General features: G+C 36.2%; 1 protein-coding gene across 1 annotated transcript in view; it reads right to left on the bottom strand.

Moving 5' to 3' along the window:
- The window catches only part of LOC107559129 (collagen alpha-1(XII) chain-like), a 79,558-nt gene that overhangs the window by 9,232 nt on the left and 52,935 nt on the right, over window positions 1-17,391 (bottom strand). The window contains exons 63-72 of the mRNA XM_016242861.1: window positions 17,147-17,256; window positions 10,135-10,293; window positions 9,649-9,726; window positions 6,227-6,313; window positions 5,121-5,174; window positions 4,894-4,989; window positions 4,091-4,144; window positions 1,134-1,187; window positions 338-391; window positions 137-208 (exon numbers count right to left, since the gene is read on the bottom strand). Coding sequence (XP_016098347.1) covers window positions 137-208; window positions 338-391; window positions 1,134-1,187; window positions 4,091-4,144; window positions 4,894-4,989; window positions 5,121-5,174; window positions 6,227-6,313; window positions 9,649-9,726; window positions 10,135-10,293; window positions 17,147-17,256 — 818 coding nt within the window. The remainder of the gene's footprint in view (window positions 1-136; window positions 209-337; window positions 392-1,133; window positions 1,188-4,090; window positions 4,145-4,893; window positions 4,990-5,120; window positions 5,175-6,226; window positions 6,314-9,648; window positions 9,727-10,134; window positions 10,294-17,146; window positions 17,257-17,391) is intronic.

Here is a 17,391-nt window from a genome sequence, read left to right as displayed (position 1 = left end):
AGATATATATATATATATATATATATATATATATATATATTTATTTTTATTTTTATTTTTTGGACTAATTTAGCGAATTAGTGTCAGTGGCAGTATCGTGCTATTATATGTCTATGAAAACCAAAAGGTTTCATACCGGAACACCAGTATCTCCATTCTTTCCAGGCTTTCCAGTAGGTCCCAGCATTCCAGGGGCTCCTGGGGGTCCCTAAACAAAAGAATAACAGCTCGGGTCTTCAGCAAAACAGATGTCTGCAATACAGTCTCACATCTGAGTAAAAGAAAACAAATTTAACAACACTCCCCCCCCCCTTTCAAAAAAAAATCAAGAACATACCATAGGTCCTTGTGGGCCCATGGATCCCACCGGCCCCTCCTTCCCTGAGGGTCCCTGCATTGATAACATACATGCACAGATCCACATTAGACTGATATCACACGTTCGTTCAGATCCACATGAATCACATCTTAATGAGTCTCTCAAAGAAACATCTGTGCTTTATTTGAGCCCCCAAATGAAAATGAAGAACATGAAGCCTATTTAAAGGACTACTAAGATGTTTTGCATTGTGATATTATTTTTTTAATACTGTATTACAGTAATGAGAGTATGTAAGGAAAATGTACTTAATTGCTATGAAAATTACTGAATTTTTAATTATTAAAAAATGCATTGTTTCAGTAAAAAATATAAATTATAATAAGAATTCTCAATTCAAGTGTACATTAATTGTATATTTACAGTATGTAAAATATAGCAATTTTAAAACAAAGTTGACCAAAGTGCTTTACAGTATAATAATAATAAGTGTTATTATTATTAGTATTATTTTCATTATCATTATAAATATATATTTTATTCTAAAATAACAGAATACATATTTTATTCTAAAAATATAATAATAAATAATAATCATAAATTAATAATTATTAAAAACAAAGCATAAATTAAAGGCAGTAGAGCTATTAATGATTTAAAGATGAAATATTTCACAAATGAATAAAATCTAGATTTAAATATGATATAATTAAAATGCTATTAAATTAAGTATTTTTTTTTTCATTTGATTTTGTAGTGAAACATGCTTGAAAAGTACGTTTTCATGTGTTTCACCCTAATGTGTTTCACTCACCCGTATTCCAGCAGGTCCGATAGGCCCGATGGCACCAGCCGGTCCCGGTGGACCCTTAGAGAAAGAATGGAAGAAAAGGCAAAAGCTAAAACTAACAGTCTCAGTGCCAGAGTCTCACACAGGTTCATATTAGCACAGGTCGCTTACCTCCGACCAAACAAATCAAACTACTATACACAAACAATTTCCCACCAACACACAAGATATCCTCCATTTCTTTCTTGCTAGCTTGCTTTCTCTTTGTCAACCCTGCTTCTCCTTTGATGTCTTGGCATTAGATTTACAGGGTACTTAATATATTCCAGATCCATTTTACTGGCCGTCATAAACCCTGGCTGCATTCTCTGCAAGTCATTAAATGCATGTTGTTATAGCAACTCCTCCAACATGGTCACCTGCACGGCTGAGCCCACTCTTCATTAAGATGGATCAGATATCGCAGTCTGTCCTGGAGAATTTACAAAATGACCATGCAGTATAACCACAACAGTGAGAAAAACTTCTACCTTTTTTTGTCTTCCTCTTAATTTGTTAATTAACTCAAAAATCATTTCTCCTGCTTTCGAACTGGATCAGCACAATGATTTTTTATTCGCAGGAACCAGTTGCACCAGGAACCAGTGTTCATTGCCCAATTGTCAATGTTCAATGTCCAATGCTTTTTGATTGTGATTTGTCTTATAATCACCCTTGTCATTCCAAATCTTCCACACTTTCCTTAGATCAGTGGTCACCAAACTTTTTAGGCCCAAGATCCCTGACCTCGGCCTTTATGAAAGACAAGATCTACCTATTGAAGAACTGATAGAAAAAGACATCCCAGATTGTACTTCAAATTTGAGGCCTTTTACTTAGTATTTTAATTAGTGATGCACCGGTCATAGCTGATTCAGAATTTCTTTTCTTTCTTTTTTTTTTTTAACTAGAAAATTGGATTCTGATTCTGATACTGATTTTTAAGCAAATTTATTTATTGGCTATTTGCTTTATAACAAACCAACTGACTTTAACCATAAATCTCTTGCCATTAAAAATTAGATGCAACCACTGCATTTTAATCATGATCTGCACAGGCAGTTGTTTTTGATTTGATTTAGATTAATTTCAGGATTTAAAACAAAAACAGAATGGTCTGACTTTAGGTGTTATTTATTTATTTGCTACATAAAACATCTGCGCGAAATCACAGCAGGTCTGAATGAGATGCACTCTCTGACAGCAGGTGGCACCTATGAACAGGGTTGCCAGGGTTTCGCAATAAAACTAGTCCAATCGTGTTTTGAGGGGGGGTTCCCCTGTAAAAATCGCATTCCGGGGGTAAAATACACGTTATTGGGGTCGCTTCAACCCGCGGACATGAACAACAACCCCGCGGCACCAGTGTTAAAGTAGCCCAATTGGACTTGGCAACACTGTTTATGAACCGACCGCAATGTAGCGTTTCCTAGTTTACCGCTGTAAACAAAGCAGAGCTGCGCTTTATACGGAGAAGAAAATGCCATTGCCATCGAAACTTTTCTCAAGACAGTACCCTTCAGTGATACATTGATATAACCCCAGACATGTAATGCATTTTTGTACTTATTTTACTGTTATTTTCGGGATCTACTGAGACAGTGATAAAGATCTACCAGATCGCGATTGACGGGTTGGCGACCACTGCCTTAGATGAATGTTCACTATGTTCTTTTACATAATAGGCACTGAAGCTTCCGAGCTTAAAAATCGACAAAAAATCACTATAAATGTAGTCCATAAGTCTTCTGAAGTCATATGAGTAACAGACTGAAATTTAAGTCTTTATTTGCCAAAATTCCCCTCCTTTTCAGATCTCAGTTGAATAGCGATGTATTCAGTCACAAAGTTATTGTTTGGCTTCAGATTTGAACAGAGCTTTTATGATACTTTCAATGGTGTCTTTTTTAAGTCCAAAACATGACAAATTCATGGAAGAAATAAACTCATAGTTTTGGAACAACATGTAATAATGTGAATGAGTACATGATGCCAGAATATATCATTATTATTATTATTATTAACAAATTAATAATACAAAATATTAAAATCAGCATAAAGATAGTATAGCTATACAGAATGTATGCACAAAATTATACTCTACAAATGTATAAAATGTACAGTTTAAGTTTTATGTATACAGTATATATATATATATATATATATATATATATATAATTTTACATACCGTTTTATATAAATTCAATAATTAAATATTTTGCATTCACATTGCTTAAGATATCTTAACATAGACTAAACTAAATATTATTTAATTCTATCATTATATCACTCCCTATGCAGCCATCAAATCTTATTTGAATAGTGATTTATTCGGTTATATAATACGTTATCTTTGGCTTTGGATCTTCAGATTTAAATATAGCGCACAAGTTGCATAGACTTTTATGATACTTTTATGGTGTCTATGGTGAGTTTAATTCAAAGCATGAAAGATTTTGCAAAACATCTTCTGTTGCATTGCATGGAAGAAATACAGTTTGGGAACAACTTGAAAGTGAGTAAATGATTTAAGAAAGTTAATTTACAATACATAGTGCAACTCAAACCAATTAGACAGTCTTCTGCTGTTTGTCTTCTATAAGATAATACACACTATGTCTACAAAATCAATCACATGATCCTCTTCACTAGCTCCACACATGCTCCAAACAGTCCAACAAAAGGAACGGGAGAGTTTAATGGAGAACCACAAAGTGGTACCGATTAGGACTCTGCTCAATTATAGCCTCAACCCACATTTTATCTCGTGGCGTGATCTACAACCATTGTTCAGTGCTGCCTCCTAGCCATCCCCCCTCCTGAGTTATGATCTAATGTTTGCCACAAGGAGCTCATCCAGAGAGGTAGCACAAGCTGCAGAGAGCGAATAATCCTCCCATTTCCCCCCTAAGACTCGGGCGACTCTCCAGAGCAACACTTACTTTCTGTCCAGGTAGGCCAGCATCGCCTGGATCCCCCTTTGGACCTAGACGACCCTGCGTGGAGGAAATAAAAGGAGAAAGACCTGTCAAAAGAGTGCCCAAAGATTTGGTAAAAAGCTTCAGTGTGATCCAAACACAAATTAAACACATATATCAGTTCAGAGAACAAGGACGAGAGGGAAAACAAGAGGGAAAGCAAGATATCTAGAGTTTGTCTGTGTAAAAGTCCCTGCCATCATGCTGCGGTTTTGTGGGTGGTTTTAGGGTGTTACTATATGGTTGCTAGGGTGTTCTGGGTGGTTGTAAAATCCAGTTCTCTAGGTATGGCTTTAAGGTGTGTTCACACCAAGGACAATAACAATAATATATCATCAACAATATCATCATCAGCAATACTGACACAGTTGAACAATCTAGTTAGAATTAATTTTTCCAGATAAAAACATTGACAGCCAATACTTAGTCTTATTGGTTTGTTTCGAACCCTTAACCCCAAGTTTGAGCGAAAGTAATAGTGATGCTTGCAAACAGCACTAAAACACAGCAGCTGAAATGGAGAGGGGAATAAATCCAGGGAGATTTGTGTACTAGCAGCAGGATCAGGCAGTTTAAAGTGCTCTGATGAGTGTAAAGCCCCCAGACATGCAGGAATGCTGAATCCAGAGCTCGCTGCCATAATTATGCCTTCGCTACAACTCCTGGGATAATAAATAGCCTGAATAATCCCTGTTTGGTGTGCGGAAGGATTTACAGCCAGCTACTGACTTCTGACTGATACATGATGAAAACTGAGATGGACTTACAGCCTCGCCAGGGATGGAGAGCCCACTAGGGCCCTGTGGTCCTGGAGGGCCCATTGGACCCAGCAAACCCATCTCTCCACGTGGGCCCACTGAACCCTGCAGGAACAGACAGAATCAACATATGAAGATGGCGATGTTCAATCTTGTAGATAAACTTGATGAATTATCTGTAATGTACAGGTTAAGAACATTCTGACTTAACAAGAAAGGATAATCAGATTACTCACGACTTGACCGGGATTTCCTCTTTCCCCACGTGGTCCTTTGCTTCCAGGTGCACCCTGGGAAAGAAAAAATGTGTGGAGAAATTACAGAGAAAATAGTCCAGCTATCAACCCAACCAATAAGCACATAACATTAACGATTTAAATTTTGATTATACATGAATTAACATTTTAAGGCAAGACACTACAGACAAAATCATTGTTTTTTCATGCACTGGTCAAGATTTTAGGCTACTTTGCTTCTATAACTTAACTTCTTTCAGACTGAGGGAAAGAAAACACAGTTCATCTATTTGCATCTGTATTTCAATTACAATATATGTCTTTAAAGGATATTTTCTCAAAATGAGTCAGAAATCTTTACTTTAGCATCAGTTACATACACCAAACCTTGCATTTTTTCACCTATCTATATTGATTTATATGATTTATGAGCGATAAAATTAGATATCCAAAATCCACTCTGTAAAAACCTTTTACTGTTATATGCCAACAAATAAAACAGTCATTTTGAATTTGGATTTAACCAAAGTTCAGACTGTTTATGTTCTGGATATTTATGCTAATTCGTGTATTTTAAATAGATAATCCCTCATTCGCATATTTAAACATAACATTTCAGAAAACTTGTAATACAAAAACTACTGTCTTAATTTACTGTGACTAATCAACTGGACAAGTTTGTGATATCTATTAGCTAAACTTTTAACCCGGTTCACCTGTAGAGTCTTGCCTTTTTGCAGGGTGAAACAATGCAAACCAAGTCAAGTCAAGTCTGCTTTATTGTCAATTCTTCCACATGTACAGCACATACACACAGAGAATTGAAATTGCATTACTCTCAGACCCTTGGTGTATACAGATAACACTACAGTAGAACATAAATACAGATAGATACAGATTAAATACAAAATACAACTATACAAATATACAAATAAGGTAAAATGTAAAAAAATATATATATAAAGCACACTTTATGGTTTATGGTTTGGTTAATCTGATTAACCAAACCATATTAATCATATTTTGAACTAAATAAGTAATGTCTATTCCTATAAAGTTTAAACCTTTTGCTGTCAAGCTTTAGTAGTGTACTTCAGTTGACTTACCACTGGCCCCTGAGGCCCCTGGGGTCCCGTACTGTCTGAGGTGCATGTGCAGGCATTGGGAAGAGGTGGACATTTGGATTCATCTCTCTGAATTACAAAGAAAATGAAAAATATAAGAACAAATGGCAGCCATTGTATTTATTATTGGAGGAAACAAATCATGGTGTAAAATGAACAAAGGTCAACATCAGAACATGCACTATTTGAATCAATTATTCCCCATTCTAAAAACATGCACCATACTGTATTCTACCTATCCTTTCCTTAGTGCAAATATAGAGGTGTTTTGCTTCTGACCAATCATTCAAAATTGTAGTTGAGTCTGATCCAGTGCTTGCATTTTTCAAGATTCCTGGCTTTGGTTAAGTGAATGAAACTCACTAGCCTCTCTGGATACCTAGTATCCAAATTACATTTACCATAACAACACCATTTTAACCATCATTTTGGGAATTTGGTGAAAAAAGAGATTTGTCTGTCACAAAGAGTTTAGTAAGTTTGACAGACAAAATGGCAGAGCAAAACAATGCTTATCAGCACAGCAATTGGCTGTTTGGGCTAATGGTCATTTATCTGTCAAATGGTCAAATGCCACTGTAGCTTTGAGCAAGACTTAACAGCCGTAACAATCCTTATAATAAGTGTACTACATATCACCTCGGATAAAAACTAAAAACTGATAACACTGCCAATGCAAATCTGGGACATGATGTCCACTATGGCAAAGGTATGGACAACTATAATTTTTTCCCACATAAATCTTTGTCTTTGTTTCAGCATCCTTTGGCTTTGGGGGTGAGGACAGGGCATATAGCTACAACAGAGCTGATTATTTATTGATTGATTTATTTTGTTAGACTATGCACCCAAAGGATTGTATTCAATTTCGAAAGATATTCAATTCAATTCAATAAAAACTCTTGTGTTTTGACTGCCAGAAGTACCATTGTGATGGCTAAGGCCACACTTAATAATTGGGCTAGTTCATTTCAATCGTTTTAGTTTTCTTTTTAATTAATTTCATTTCTTTGTAGGAGAAATTGATTTTGGTTTGTTTAAGGGATTAATTGTTTGTTTGCTTGTTTATAAATTTATATGCAGTTTTTTTGTCTCTTTAACATGATTTACCCAAAACATTGTGTTAGTGGTGCATGTTGTCTCTTATGCGCGCATTAAAGATCAAAGAGCGAGACAACAATTCATTACTAGAGTGCACGCTAGTTAATTGAATAAAACCACAGCTAGACAAGATTTGGGTTAATATTTTCTTTATTTAATTGTTTGAATGATTGTGTATCTTACCCGTGGTTCTGCTAGGATCCATGACTGCAGCATGGAACAAAGGCTTGTTATTAAAAGGGCGCGGCGTTTCCTGATGTCTTTTTATATCCTTTGCTAGGAATTATGGGAAATGTAGTTTGGGTACCATATGGGTTTGGATTGTTTGTTCATTTGAATGTGTTATTATAAAGGGCATTCTTTCCAGTTTATTTTATTATTGCTTTATGGGGAATGGAATTTCATATGTTTATAGTTTATTTGTATATATTTATTTTTGATATACGATTTGATGTATCGAATTGGGACCCCTTGTAATTATAAAATGGTTTGATCTGTTTGTTAAAAGGGTGTGATTTTTCCTATGGCTGAGGTTAGTTCTGGTGAGGGATTCCTGGAGAAACATCTGAGGCCCAGAACTGAGTAATGTGCTGATATTGCATGTATCAATTAGTTTTTGTTCTCTTGGTTCTCCTGCACCTTTGTGATCAGTACATGAGTGTGGCAGGTAATAAAATGGAAATTTGAAGACTCTATGAATGCCTCCTGAAAATTTTATGGAAGAACCCTTACAACCATAATAATAATTTTCTTATGGTAGACTAAAAATACAATAAAGAGTTTGAACACAGCTGCTCTCATGGTTTGTCTTAATAGGCACACATAATGAAAGTGCAAAGGCACTTGAGTTCAACAATTTCACACTTTACAACTAAGAACCACAAATGAATGACAGTGAAACATCTCTTTTAAAATCTGTCTGCTGTTGACAAACCAAATAAAATGGAAGAGCGCACAACGAGAGATCAAAGAAAGGAAATGCTCTAATAATAGCGAGCGGTTTGGCCGAACACATGATAAATGTCATGTTTGAATCTGGTCAACAGGGATGAATCAGAAACATATGGAATAGTATGACAGGTCTGCGTGGGTGGATGAAGCTAAAAAAGATGTAGGAGATGTGCGTGAGAGTCGACTGGCTTGTCATTTGTTTTCAATCCAAAGTGACTGTACAGCAACCCTCTGTGGAGCAGTCTGGGGTTAAGAGCCTTGCTTAAAGCCACAATGATCAAAGGCATGGGGTCGGATGTAAACAGTGTGGTTCGTAGGTCATCCGTACCTGAAATTTAACCCAGCATTTCACCTTTGTGTAACCCTGGCTAGGTTTGCACCAGCTGTTCATAAGTTCTTAATTAATTCGGGAAGTCCAAACCTAACGACTTAGCAACTACACTGTAAAAAAATATTTTTCGAAGATTACTGGAGTACGTTTTACAAGAAAATCAGATTTAATTATTTCTATTTCAAAATGTGTTACTTGCTGTTTCTTTGAAATTATTTGTGAAATTTACTAGCCATTTCTGAGTAAAAATTGTTTTCAAACGAATTTTACTAGCTAGCCTGTAACTAACTCTGTACTTTATTTGGTTGCACTGATGTAATGCAGTCGCATAATATGACAATTACTCTCAGTGATTAAATAGCAGCCTTTAAATATGTGAGCAGAAGTTTATTTTAATTTATTCTTGGCTTATACTGTAAGAAATAGTAAAACATTTCCATTGAAATACGTTACTACTTGATGATGTAAACACATACTAAAGAACATCATAATTTATGTTCAAATAACATTCAGAAATTGTATTTGAAACTAATCAAGATTGATATACAAATATTAATGCATTGCATAAGAAATTACAATTATTCATTCTGATTTTATTTGACATGCACAACACTGATCAGTGCACATATAGGCACACTGTTTAGATCAGGGTTGTGCTGAAAAGCAGCTAGCAAAGTCTTTTAAAATGTAAATGAGTGTAAATGTCAACATTATCATATACATTATGTCAAATGGATTGAAGTCTGTCATGTAAAATAAGAGCTTATTGATGCAATTCAGTCAAACTGCTATTTTATTTCAATCATTACTCCTGGTTGGAGACACTTGTAAATATTTAGTTTATACTGTACATAGTGTTACGTTTCAACTTCAAATGTTTAATGGTGCAATGTTAACATATTTAGCAGTGTGTAAGTTGCAACCTGCGCCTTTACATCAAAACTAGGCTAAGATGTAACTTGCGCACAGCTGGTGCAACCGGCAACTGATCTCTAGAGGCTTTCTGAAAGTCTTCTCTTACCATTGAAGGAAGGTCACAACATCTGTCCCTGCTGGTCCAGCCGAGACTGCACACAATGTCAAACAGCTGGAGCTGAAACTGCCCAACCAGAGAGAAAACGGATGTTACACGTGTCTTTGATAAAAGTTTGCATTTAAGAGCAAGAGTGGTGAGTTCACGGTCAATGTGTGATCACAAAAGTTGTGTTTTTGTACACAAAGTGCTCTTAAAAATAAAGGTTCTTTATTGGCATTGATGGTTCCATGAAGAACCTTTAACATCCATTGAATCTGTCCAATGCAAAAAAGGTTCTTTATAGTTGAAAAAGGTTCTTTAGATTATCAAAATGTTCTTCACACAAAGAAAAAAATTGTTCATTTAAGAACTGTTCACTGAAAAGTTTTTTGGAGAATCAAAAATGGTTCTGTCTTTCGCTGTGAAAACCCTCTTTTGGAACCTTTATTTCTAAGAGTGTAAAGTGTTCAGTGTTTTTGCATTTGGGCTCACTGTTGCTGATTCTCCTTTCGATCCAATAGATTTGGACATCTTCCCAAGCACTTGAAATCCATCTGTTGATGTGTTTCCGGCTGGTTTAATCTCCTTCTCGGCCACTTCCTGGCAGTCCAGGTTCAGCTTGACACTCTTGGGAGACACCAGGATGTGGAGCTGGAATAAAAGAAGACTGTTAGATGTTCAAGCTTATAACAGACTCAGGGGTCATTTTAAAGGAAGAACTTGCATTCATCTTAAGCAGGGCCATTAAATAAGTCTCAGTTGGCAGTTTTCTATTGTTGTTTTTAACTCCAAGAGCTTCAGGCCTTAATTAGGGATTTCTGGGAGTCTCTCTGTTCAAAGGGAGTGTTCTGGCCAGAGGTGCGTATAAAAACAGGCATGTTCCTTCAGCACCAAATTCATCCTGACACGCTCAAGGCGACGATAACAGCGAATCCATTGTAAAATACTTTTACAGGGAAATTTGGGAAAAATTAACAGCAGCTAACAAGAGCGTAAACAAATACATCATCACATATTAATGCTTAAATACATTGGGACAGTGGGATTGTCAAAATCCAGTTGATTTCCCATCTGATCTGAATCAGCCACTTCCTCTACAGATCGAGGGCGAATTCACTAAATAGTTGAACCTCTTTGGCACAGATGTATACTAAACTTGTAAACTGGTATACATTAAGTAACTGTCATACTTTTCAGCGCAAAAATGCCTCCAATCTATGCAAATGAGGCTCAACATAGCATCATTTTCTCAAAACATATTGTACAAACTTACAAAAGATTTATATTTCAAATAAATACTGTTCATTTGAAATTTTTATTCAAAGAATTATGAAAAAAATAACCATGTTTCCACAAAAATATGAAGCAGCACAACTGATAATAATCTGCAATGTTTCTCGAGCAGCAAATCAGCATATTAGAATGATTTCTGAAGGATCATGTGACACTGAAGACTGGAGTAATGATGCTGAAAATTCAGCTTTGATCACAGCAATAAATAAACATTTTAAATATATTCAAAAAGAAAACAGTTATTTTAAATTAAAATAATATTTCACAATATTACTGTTTTTACTGCATTTTTTAAACAAATAAAGAAGAGACTTCTTTCCAAAGTTTGAATGGAAGTGTACTTTTACTCTTCTTGAACGTCCTAAATTTTGAGGAACTTTAGACCACAATGATCAAAGTTATTTAAAGCTTTTTGCTATACAAAACTGCTCACATTTACCAAATCAGAAAGTGAGGGTACCAAACAGGTTGCTCAAAATGGTTGAAAGTACTACTCATAAACTTTGAACTACATGGCCTAGAATCATCTGATTCGTCAGTCGTGCTTATTGTGTTGCTCAGGCTGCATGTGATGTGTTTGGTCCTGGTTAGCACTGTATTTCTTACTGTATTGCCCCCTCAGAGTTTTCCAGCTCTCTGATCCACACAATCAATGTACATTGATATTCCCTGTTCACCACAGTGCATGATGAAGCTGTTCCTCCCTATGCCATGGACCGTCGGGCTGCCAAGTCTTAAGCACTAGCTGAATGCTGCGGTGTAATCACATTTCTCCACCGCAAGCTAATGGAGGAGCTCTAAGCAGGACTGATGCTATGGATCAAGAATGGATTGGAAATTTGCGGTCAGCAAATAGAGGAGATGCGATTCTGATCTGACCACAAAGGATTGGTCAGTATCAGTAAACATGCTGCAGGCCTGAGATACACTGACATTTACCTCACTATTGGGCTAAACAAAGCCAAAAATACTTGATACTCATTAGAACGATGAAGTGATGGTTACGGAGCCAGACCACCATCTTTCTGTGAGCGTCCAACCCAGTTTTTTTCTTGTATCAAACCTTGACAATATCAAACCAAGCATGACATCACTAGACGTCTACACAAATGTGGTACGTATTATCTAAAGCTGTACCTGTGGCACATGATTATTTTCTGTTTAGCCTGGAGGTCTCCTGGTTCTGTTCTCAATTATTATATTCCATTTGCAATAATATCATACAGCTGAGCTAACTACATAATGCACAATAATAATATAACTATTTTACAAAAAAAGTTAGTATAGGAAACAGATCTGCAATGATTAACATTTCAAACATTAATGTTTTGTATACTACACTAGAGTTTTATATATAAATAAAAATTGATTTTTGTAAAATTAACAAAATTTAATTTAAATTTTTATCTTATTGTTAAAAACAAGTGCTGTCAAAAGAATAAAGTAATCAGAATTAAACTGACAATAATTGTTTGTAAGATAAAAAAATTAGCTTTTATACTATAACTATTAATTTTGTTCAAATATTATTGTTATAAAATATTTTTTTCACAAAAATATATGTAATTTTATTTGTCAATACAATAATCACAATTAATCTAGCAATAATTGTTTCTAAAATTAGATAGTCGTCTTTTTATTATTTTATTTATAAATGTTCATCTTTATTAATACATTTAATTTATTTTAAAAATATATATTATGTAAAAATATTTACTTTCAATTTTTTCCCCCACAAAACTATATGCTGATTTACTAGTGCTATCAATAGAATGAAGTAATCATGATTAATCTCACAATTTCTGTACAGCCTTTATAAAGCAGCATGAAATTATTGTAATATTATAATTTTATAATATTATGACATAATTTTATAATTGTTAAGCATATTTCATAAATAATTTGTAAAATTAGTTTTCATCTATTTTTTCATCAGCTTGTTAAGCTAATATGCATATCCCATGTATACAGAATGTTCACATACCGCACACAATATACAGTACATACTGCAAAATAACAAAAGTGGTGTATTAGTATGGCATTCTGAACTTTGAACAGTCCCTGCTGTTTATAATCTGCCGCACTGTTTTTCTAAGTTTTTCAAGTTTTGTTGGAACTGATTACAATAATTTGATTTTGCTCATTTTGCTCATTTTGATCTGATCACTGGCAGCTGTCCTCAAACGTCCTCTCTAATGGCCACCTGTGTCCATTCAGAGGGAAGCAGGATCTTTTAAACAAACGACTTCTCCATTTCAACTGAATCTGCCGCACATTTGGACAGCTCTTTCAAAACAGAGCTGTCCTCCATTTCGGCCAAATCCACTGAGGATATCTGAAGAATGATACGTCTCTGCTGGCCACTCTCGCTTTCTCTAGGCTGCTTGAGAGCTCTCTGCACGCTCACGGTCATTTAGAGTTTGGTGTTAAAAGATTTTCAGAAAAGAACTTCTGTCAGCGTTGACTCACCCTCATGGTGTTATAAATCTCCATATGACTTTCTTCTGTGAAAAAACAAGGACATTTGAATAATGCTGTTGTAGGGGTCAAAAAAAGACCATGGAAGAACGAAAGTCACACAGGCTTGAGTAAATGATCAGCACCCGTACGATCAGCACTGGAGCTCCTCAGGGTTGTGTTCTCTCTCCACTGCTCTTCTCCCTGTACACCAACGACTGCACATCTAAAGACCCCTCTGTCAAGCTCCTGAAGTTTGTAGACGACACCACACTCATCGGCCTCATTCAGGACGGTGACGAGTCTGTTTACAGACAGGAGGTCGAGCAGCTGGCTGTCTGGTGCAGTCTCAACAACCTGGCGCTCAACACGCTAAAAACTGTGGAGATGACCGTGGACTTCAGGAGAAACCCCTCTGCACACCCCCCACTCACCATCATGGACAGCACTGTGACTGCAGTGGAGTCATTCAGGTTCCTGGGCACCACAATCTCTCAGGACCTGAAGTGGGACACTCACATTGACTCCATTGTGAAAAAGGCCCAGCAGAGGTTGTACTTCCTTTGCCAGCTGAGGAAGTTCAACCTGCCACAGGAGCTGCTGAAACAGTTCTACTCCGCCATTATTGAATCTGTCCTCTGCACTTCAATAACTGTCTGGTTCAGCTTAGCTACCAAATCTGACCTCAGAAGACTTCAGAGGGTAGTCCGGACTGCTGAGCGAATCATTGGTACAACCCTCCCTTCTCTCCAAGAACTGTACTCGTCCAGAGTGAGCAAAAGGGCTGGCAGAATCACTCTGGACCCCTCACATCCAGCACGCTCCCTCTTTGAACTGTTGCCATCTGGTCGACGCTACAGAGCTCTGAGCACCAGAACGACCAGACACAGGAACAGTTTCTTCCCTCAGGCCACCCATCTCATGAACACTTGACAATAACTGTGGAACACACACTATTTATTCACTCATACTCTTATTTATCTAACACACTCACTCAGTCTACATTTCAATTTGCACATGATATACCTGTACATACAACTGTCTATTGTTATATACCTGCACATACAATTGTCGATTTGTATATTTTTATTCCTTAGTTTCTTGTTCTATTTTTCTATTTTTTATTATCTGTGTTTTTGTTCTGTCACTGTCATTCTGTTACACTGTGGAGCTTCTGTCATGAAAACAAATTCCTCGTATGTGTAAACATACCTGGCAATAAAAACTCATTCTGATTCTGATTCTGATGATGAAAGAATTTCATTTTTGGGTGAAATATTCCTTTATGAGTTACAGTCTTGCTGTTAAAATCCCATTACTTGCACCACATTACAGAGCAAGCAAAACATAAATTAATAAATTAATTAATAAAACAGCTTCACGGAGTCAAATCTTTCGCTGAAGCTAGCTAAATCTAAATGTTTGTTTATCTAGACCAAAAAGCCGTCTGCATGAGTAAATGACGCGCCAGAACCATGCAGCTCTTAAAAAAACACATTTCATCTCTGAAATTCAGACATTATTTCCTTCCAAGCAGGAAAGTTCTGAGGCATGAACAATTCGTCAAGCTCAATGATTAATGCTTAAGTTATGCCACTTCATTTGCTTTCGTTAGAAACTGTCATATGATGCAGCAGGGCAGATTTTGCTCCCTCTCTGCTCTATTTAAGACAGGCCTGTGTAAAGAAATTCAATGGAAAAATAGTTTATATACTAAATAATCATGCAGTAATGCCGGCTTTGGCCAGTTCAGTAAATTAAACACGTTACAAACTAAAAAGTACTTCAACCTTGAATTTGAACCAAAAGATCAATTCATAACAAATGAATGAAAAGTCTGGCATCAGTGCAAAAACAAATTAACTTTATATAACATGAGTTAAAAACTAAAGATTTACAACAGTAAAACTAAATATTACAAAAACAGCTGATATAAACAGACCTCAACTGATTTCTATATTAATGCACCAAGTTTGTATATTTCTTGGCATACTAGAGTAAATTCCTAATAAATTATTTGTCTTGAGCTGTTTCGGACAAGTCCCACTCTGTATTTTCACATTACTCTTTGTCTCTTTCACATTCAAATAATGCAAAGCTGTCCTCCTTAATGATAGAGTATCTACCATGGTATAAAATGCAAAGCAGAATCATGTCATACCGTCTAACTTTAAAGTGACTGGCGATATGTCTCCTGAGGCTATAGACTTATGGAAAGCAGCAGGGATGTTCACACAGGCCAAAACCACAACAAACAAGCCACCACACCTCTCATTCAAACCACAAGAATTTCCCCTGTGGTCAACTTTAACAGGCAACCTGAAGGACCGTCAGGATCCAGGCCATACAGAGGCACTGACTAAAGATAAGGATGAACGGATAAATCAGCTCAAAGCATTCCACCTGCTCCGTGTTTGGCATCTGCTGGCGCTCTGATGTAATTGTTTATTGAGAAGTGATTCAACATTTTCCAGTTTGCCTGCCAGGGAAACACTTTTTTTTCCGGCCTTACCAAATATGCTATATATAGATTCTCATGAAGGTGATTTCTGTTATTCTGAGACACAGTTTCATATTTTTTAACCAACTACATCACAGTTAATGTGATACATGGCATGCACAGGTTAGTGCTGGCAATGCAATGTAATCCAATCCAAATTCTATGCAAATTAGCTGTAATGTGATGCGAACAATGTGAACGATGAAAGAATTGAAAGAATTTTTAAAATATGATTCATGGAACTTTGATGTTTGAACAGAACTTATATATTATATTATATTTTAGACGAACGAGAAAAACAAGTGGCTGAAGAAGCTGTGCAGTGATGTAACTATTCAAACTATATGCAAATGAGCTGTGTGATGCGGAACACATTCAGCGGTAGAGTTTTAAAAATGATGCACGGAATTTTGATGTTTGAACAGAACTTTTGATGTTGAAACAAGTGGCTGAAGTAGCTGTGCATCAAAAATAGAAATGGTGCAACTGAAGGCACAAAGTGATGTTGCAACACACCGAACGTGTCTTGTATTTCTCACCTCTGTTATGATTAACTAATCCTTGAGCATTGTGAAAGTTTTGCAGCTTGCCACATGAAACTTTAATTTCAATGTAAGCAAAGACCATGTGGTCTTCCTTTTGGCAAACATCTCACCAGAAGCCGTCATGCACAGATCAAAACTTGCTCGTTTCAGATTCAAACCCTCTCAGTGGATGAACTCGCTGACAGTAATCTATCTTTGTCCTACATTTCTATTCCGCAGTTCCAGACCGTTGTCTTTTTGAAAGAAACGTCTCCCTTGATGTATAGCCATGGACATCTGTGCATGTTTTGCTGCATTCAGACATAACGGACATTTGTTTTGAGCCCACTTTGCTGAAGATCTCACACAGTTTGGCTCTGTGTATGTGGCCAACATAGGCACCATATATGGTGGAGAATGCGGGCACACATATCCACCAATTGCTACCAATTCCCATTTTTGGGTTTTTATCCAAAAAAGGCCATGTTACATTTTTTGTGCATAACCCAAAAATTATAAATGAGCCAAGCCTTCACCATTTAACATGACATCACAACCAGCACATTTGTGCTAAAGGCTATCTATGATATAAGCCTCTTATGAAAAAGCATCACAAATCATTTTACAAGGACAAACCATACTAGATTGTCATCTGAAGACAACTGTAAAGATTGATGTACTATGCAACAAACAATACCATATAATCAGCATGTATAAAAGCACAATTTACCTTATGGAAGCTTCCATGGAAGATCCTCTTAACTTGATCATTTTTAAACGTGGCTCGTTGGATCTCTCCTGTTGTATCCTTATTATAAAATGACACAGTTTGGGCGGATGCTGAGAAAATAGAGAAACAGAGTTAAATATCCCAAAAACAACCACAAACTAGAACAAACAAAATTCTTTACAGTAAATAGATAGATATGATAGGACAAGTTGTTGGACTAAAGGGGATGTGGTGAATTAGGCGAA

This window comes from Sinocyclocheilus grahami, unplaced genomic scaffold (assembly GCF_001515645.1).
Source record: "Sinocyclocheilus grahami isolate Dianchi unplaced genomic scaffold, SAMN03320097.WGS_v1.1 scaffold674.1, whole genome shotgun sequence".
Taxonomy (NCBI): domain Eukaryota; kingdom Metazoa; phylum Chordata; class Actinopteri; order Cypriniformes; family Cyprinidae; genus Sinocyclocheilus; species Sinocyclocheilus grahami.
This window is presented reverse-complemented; position numbering and strand designations above follow the sequence as displayed.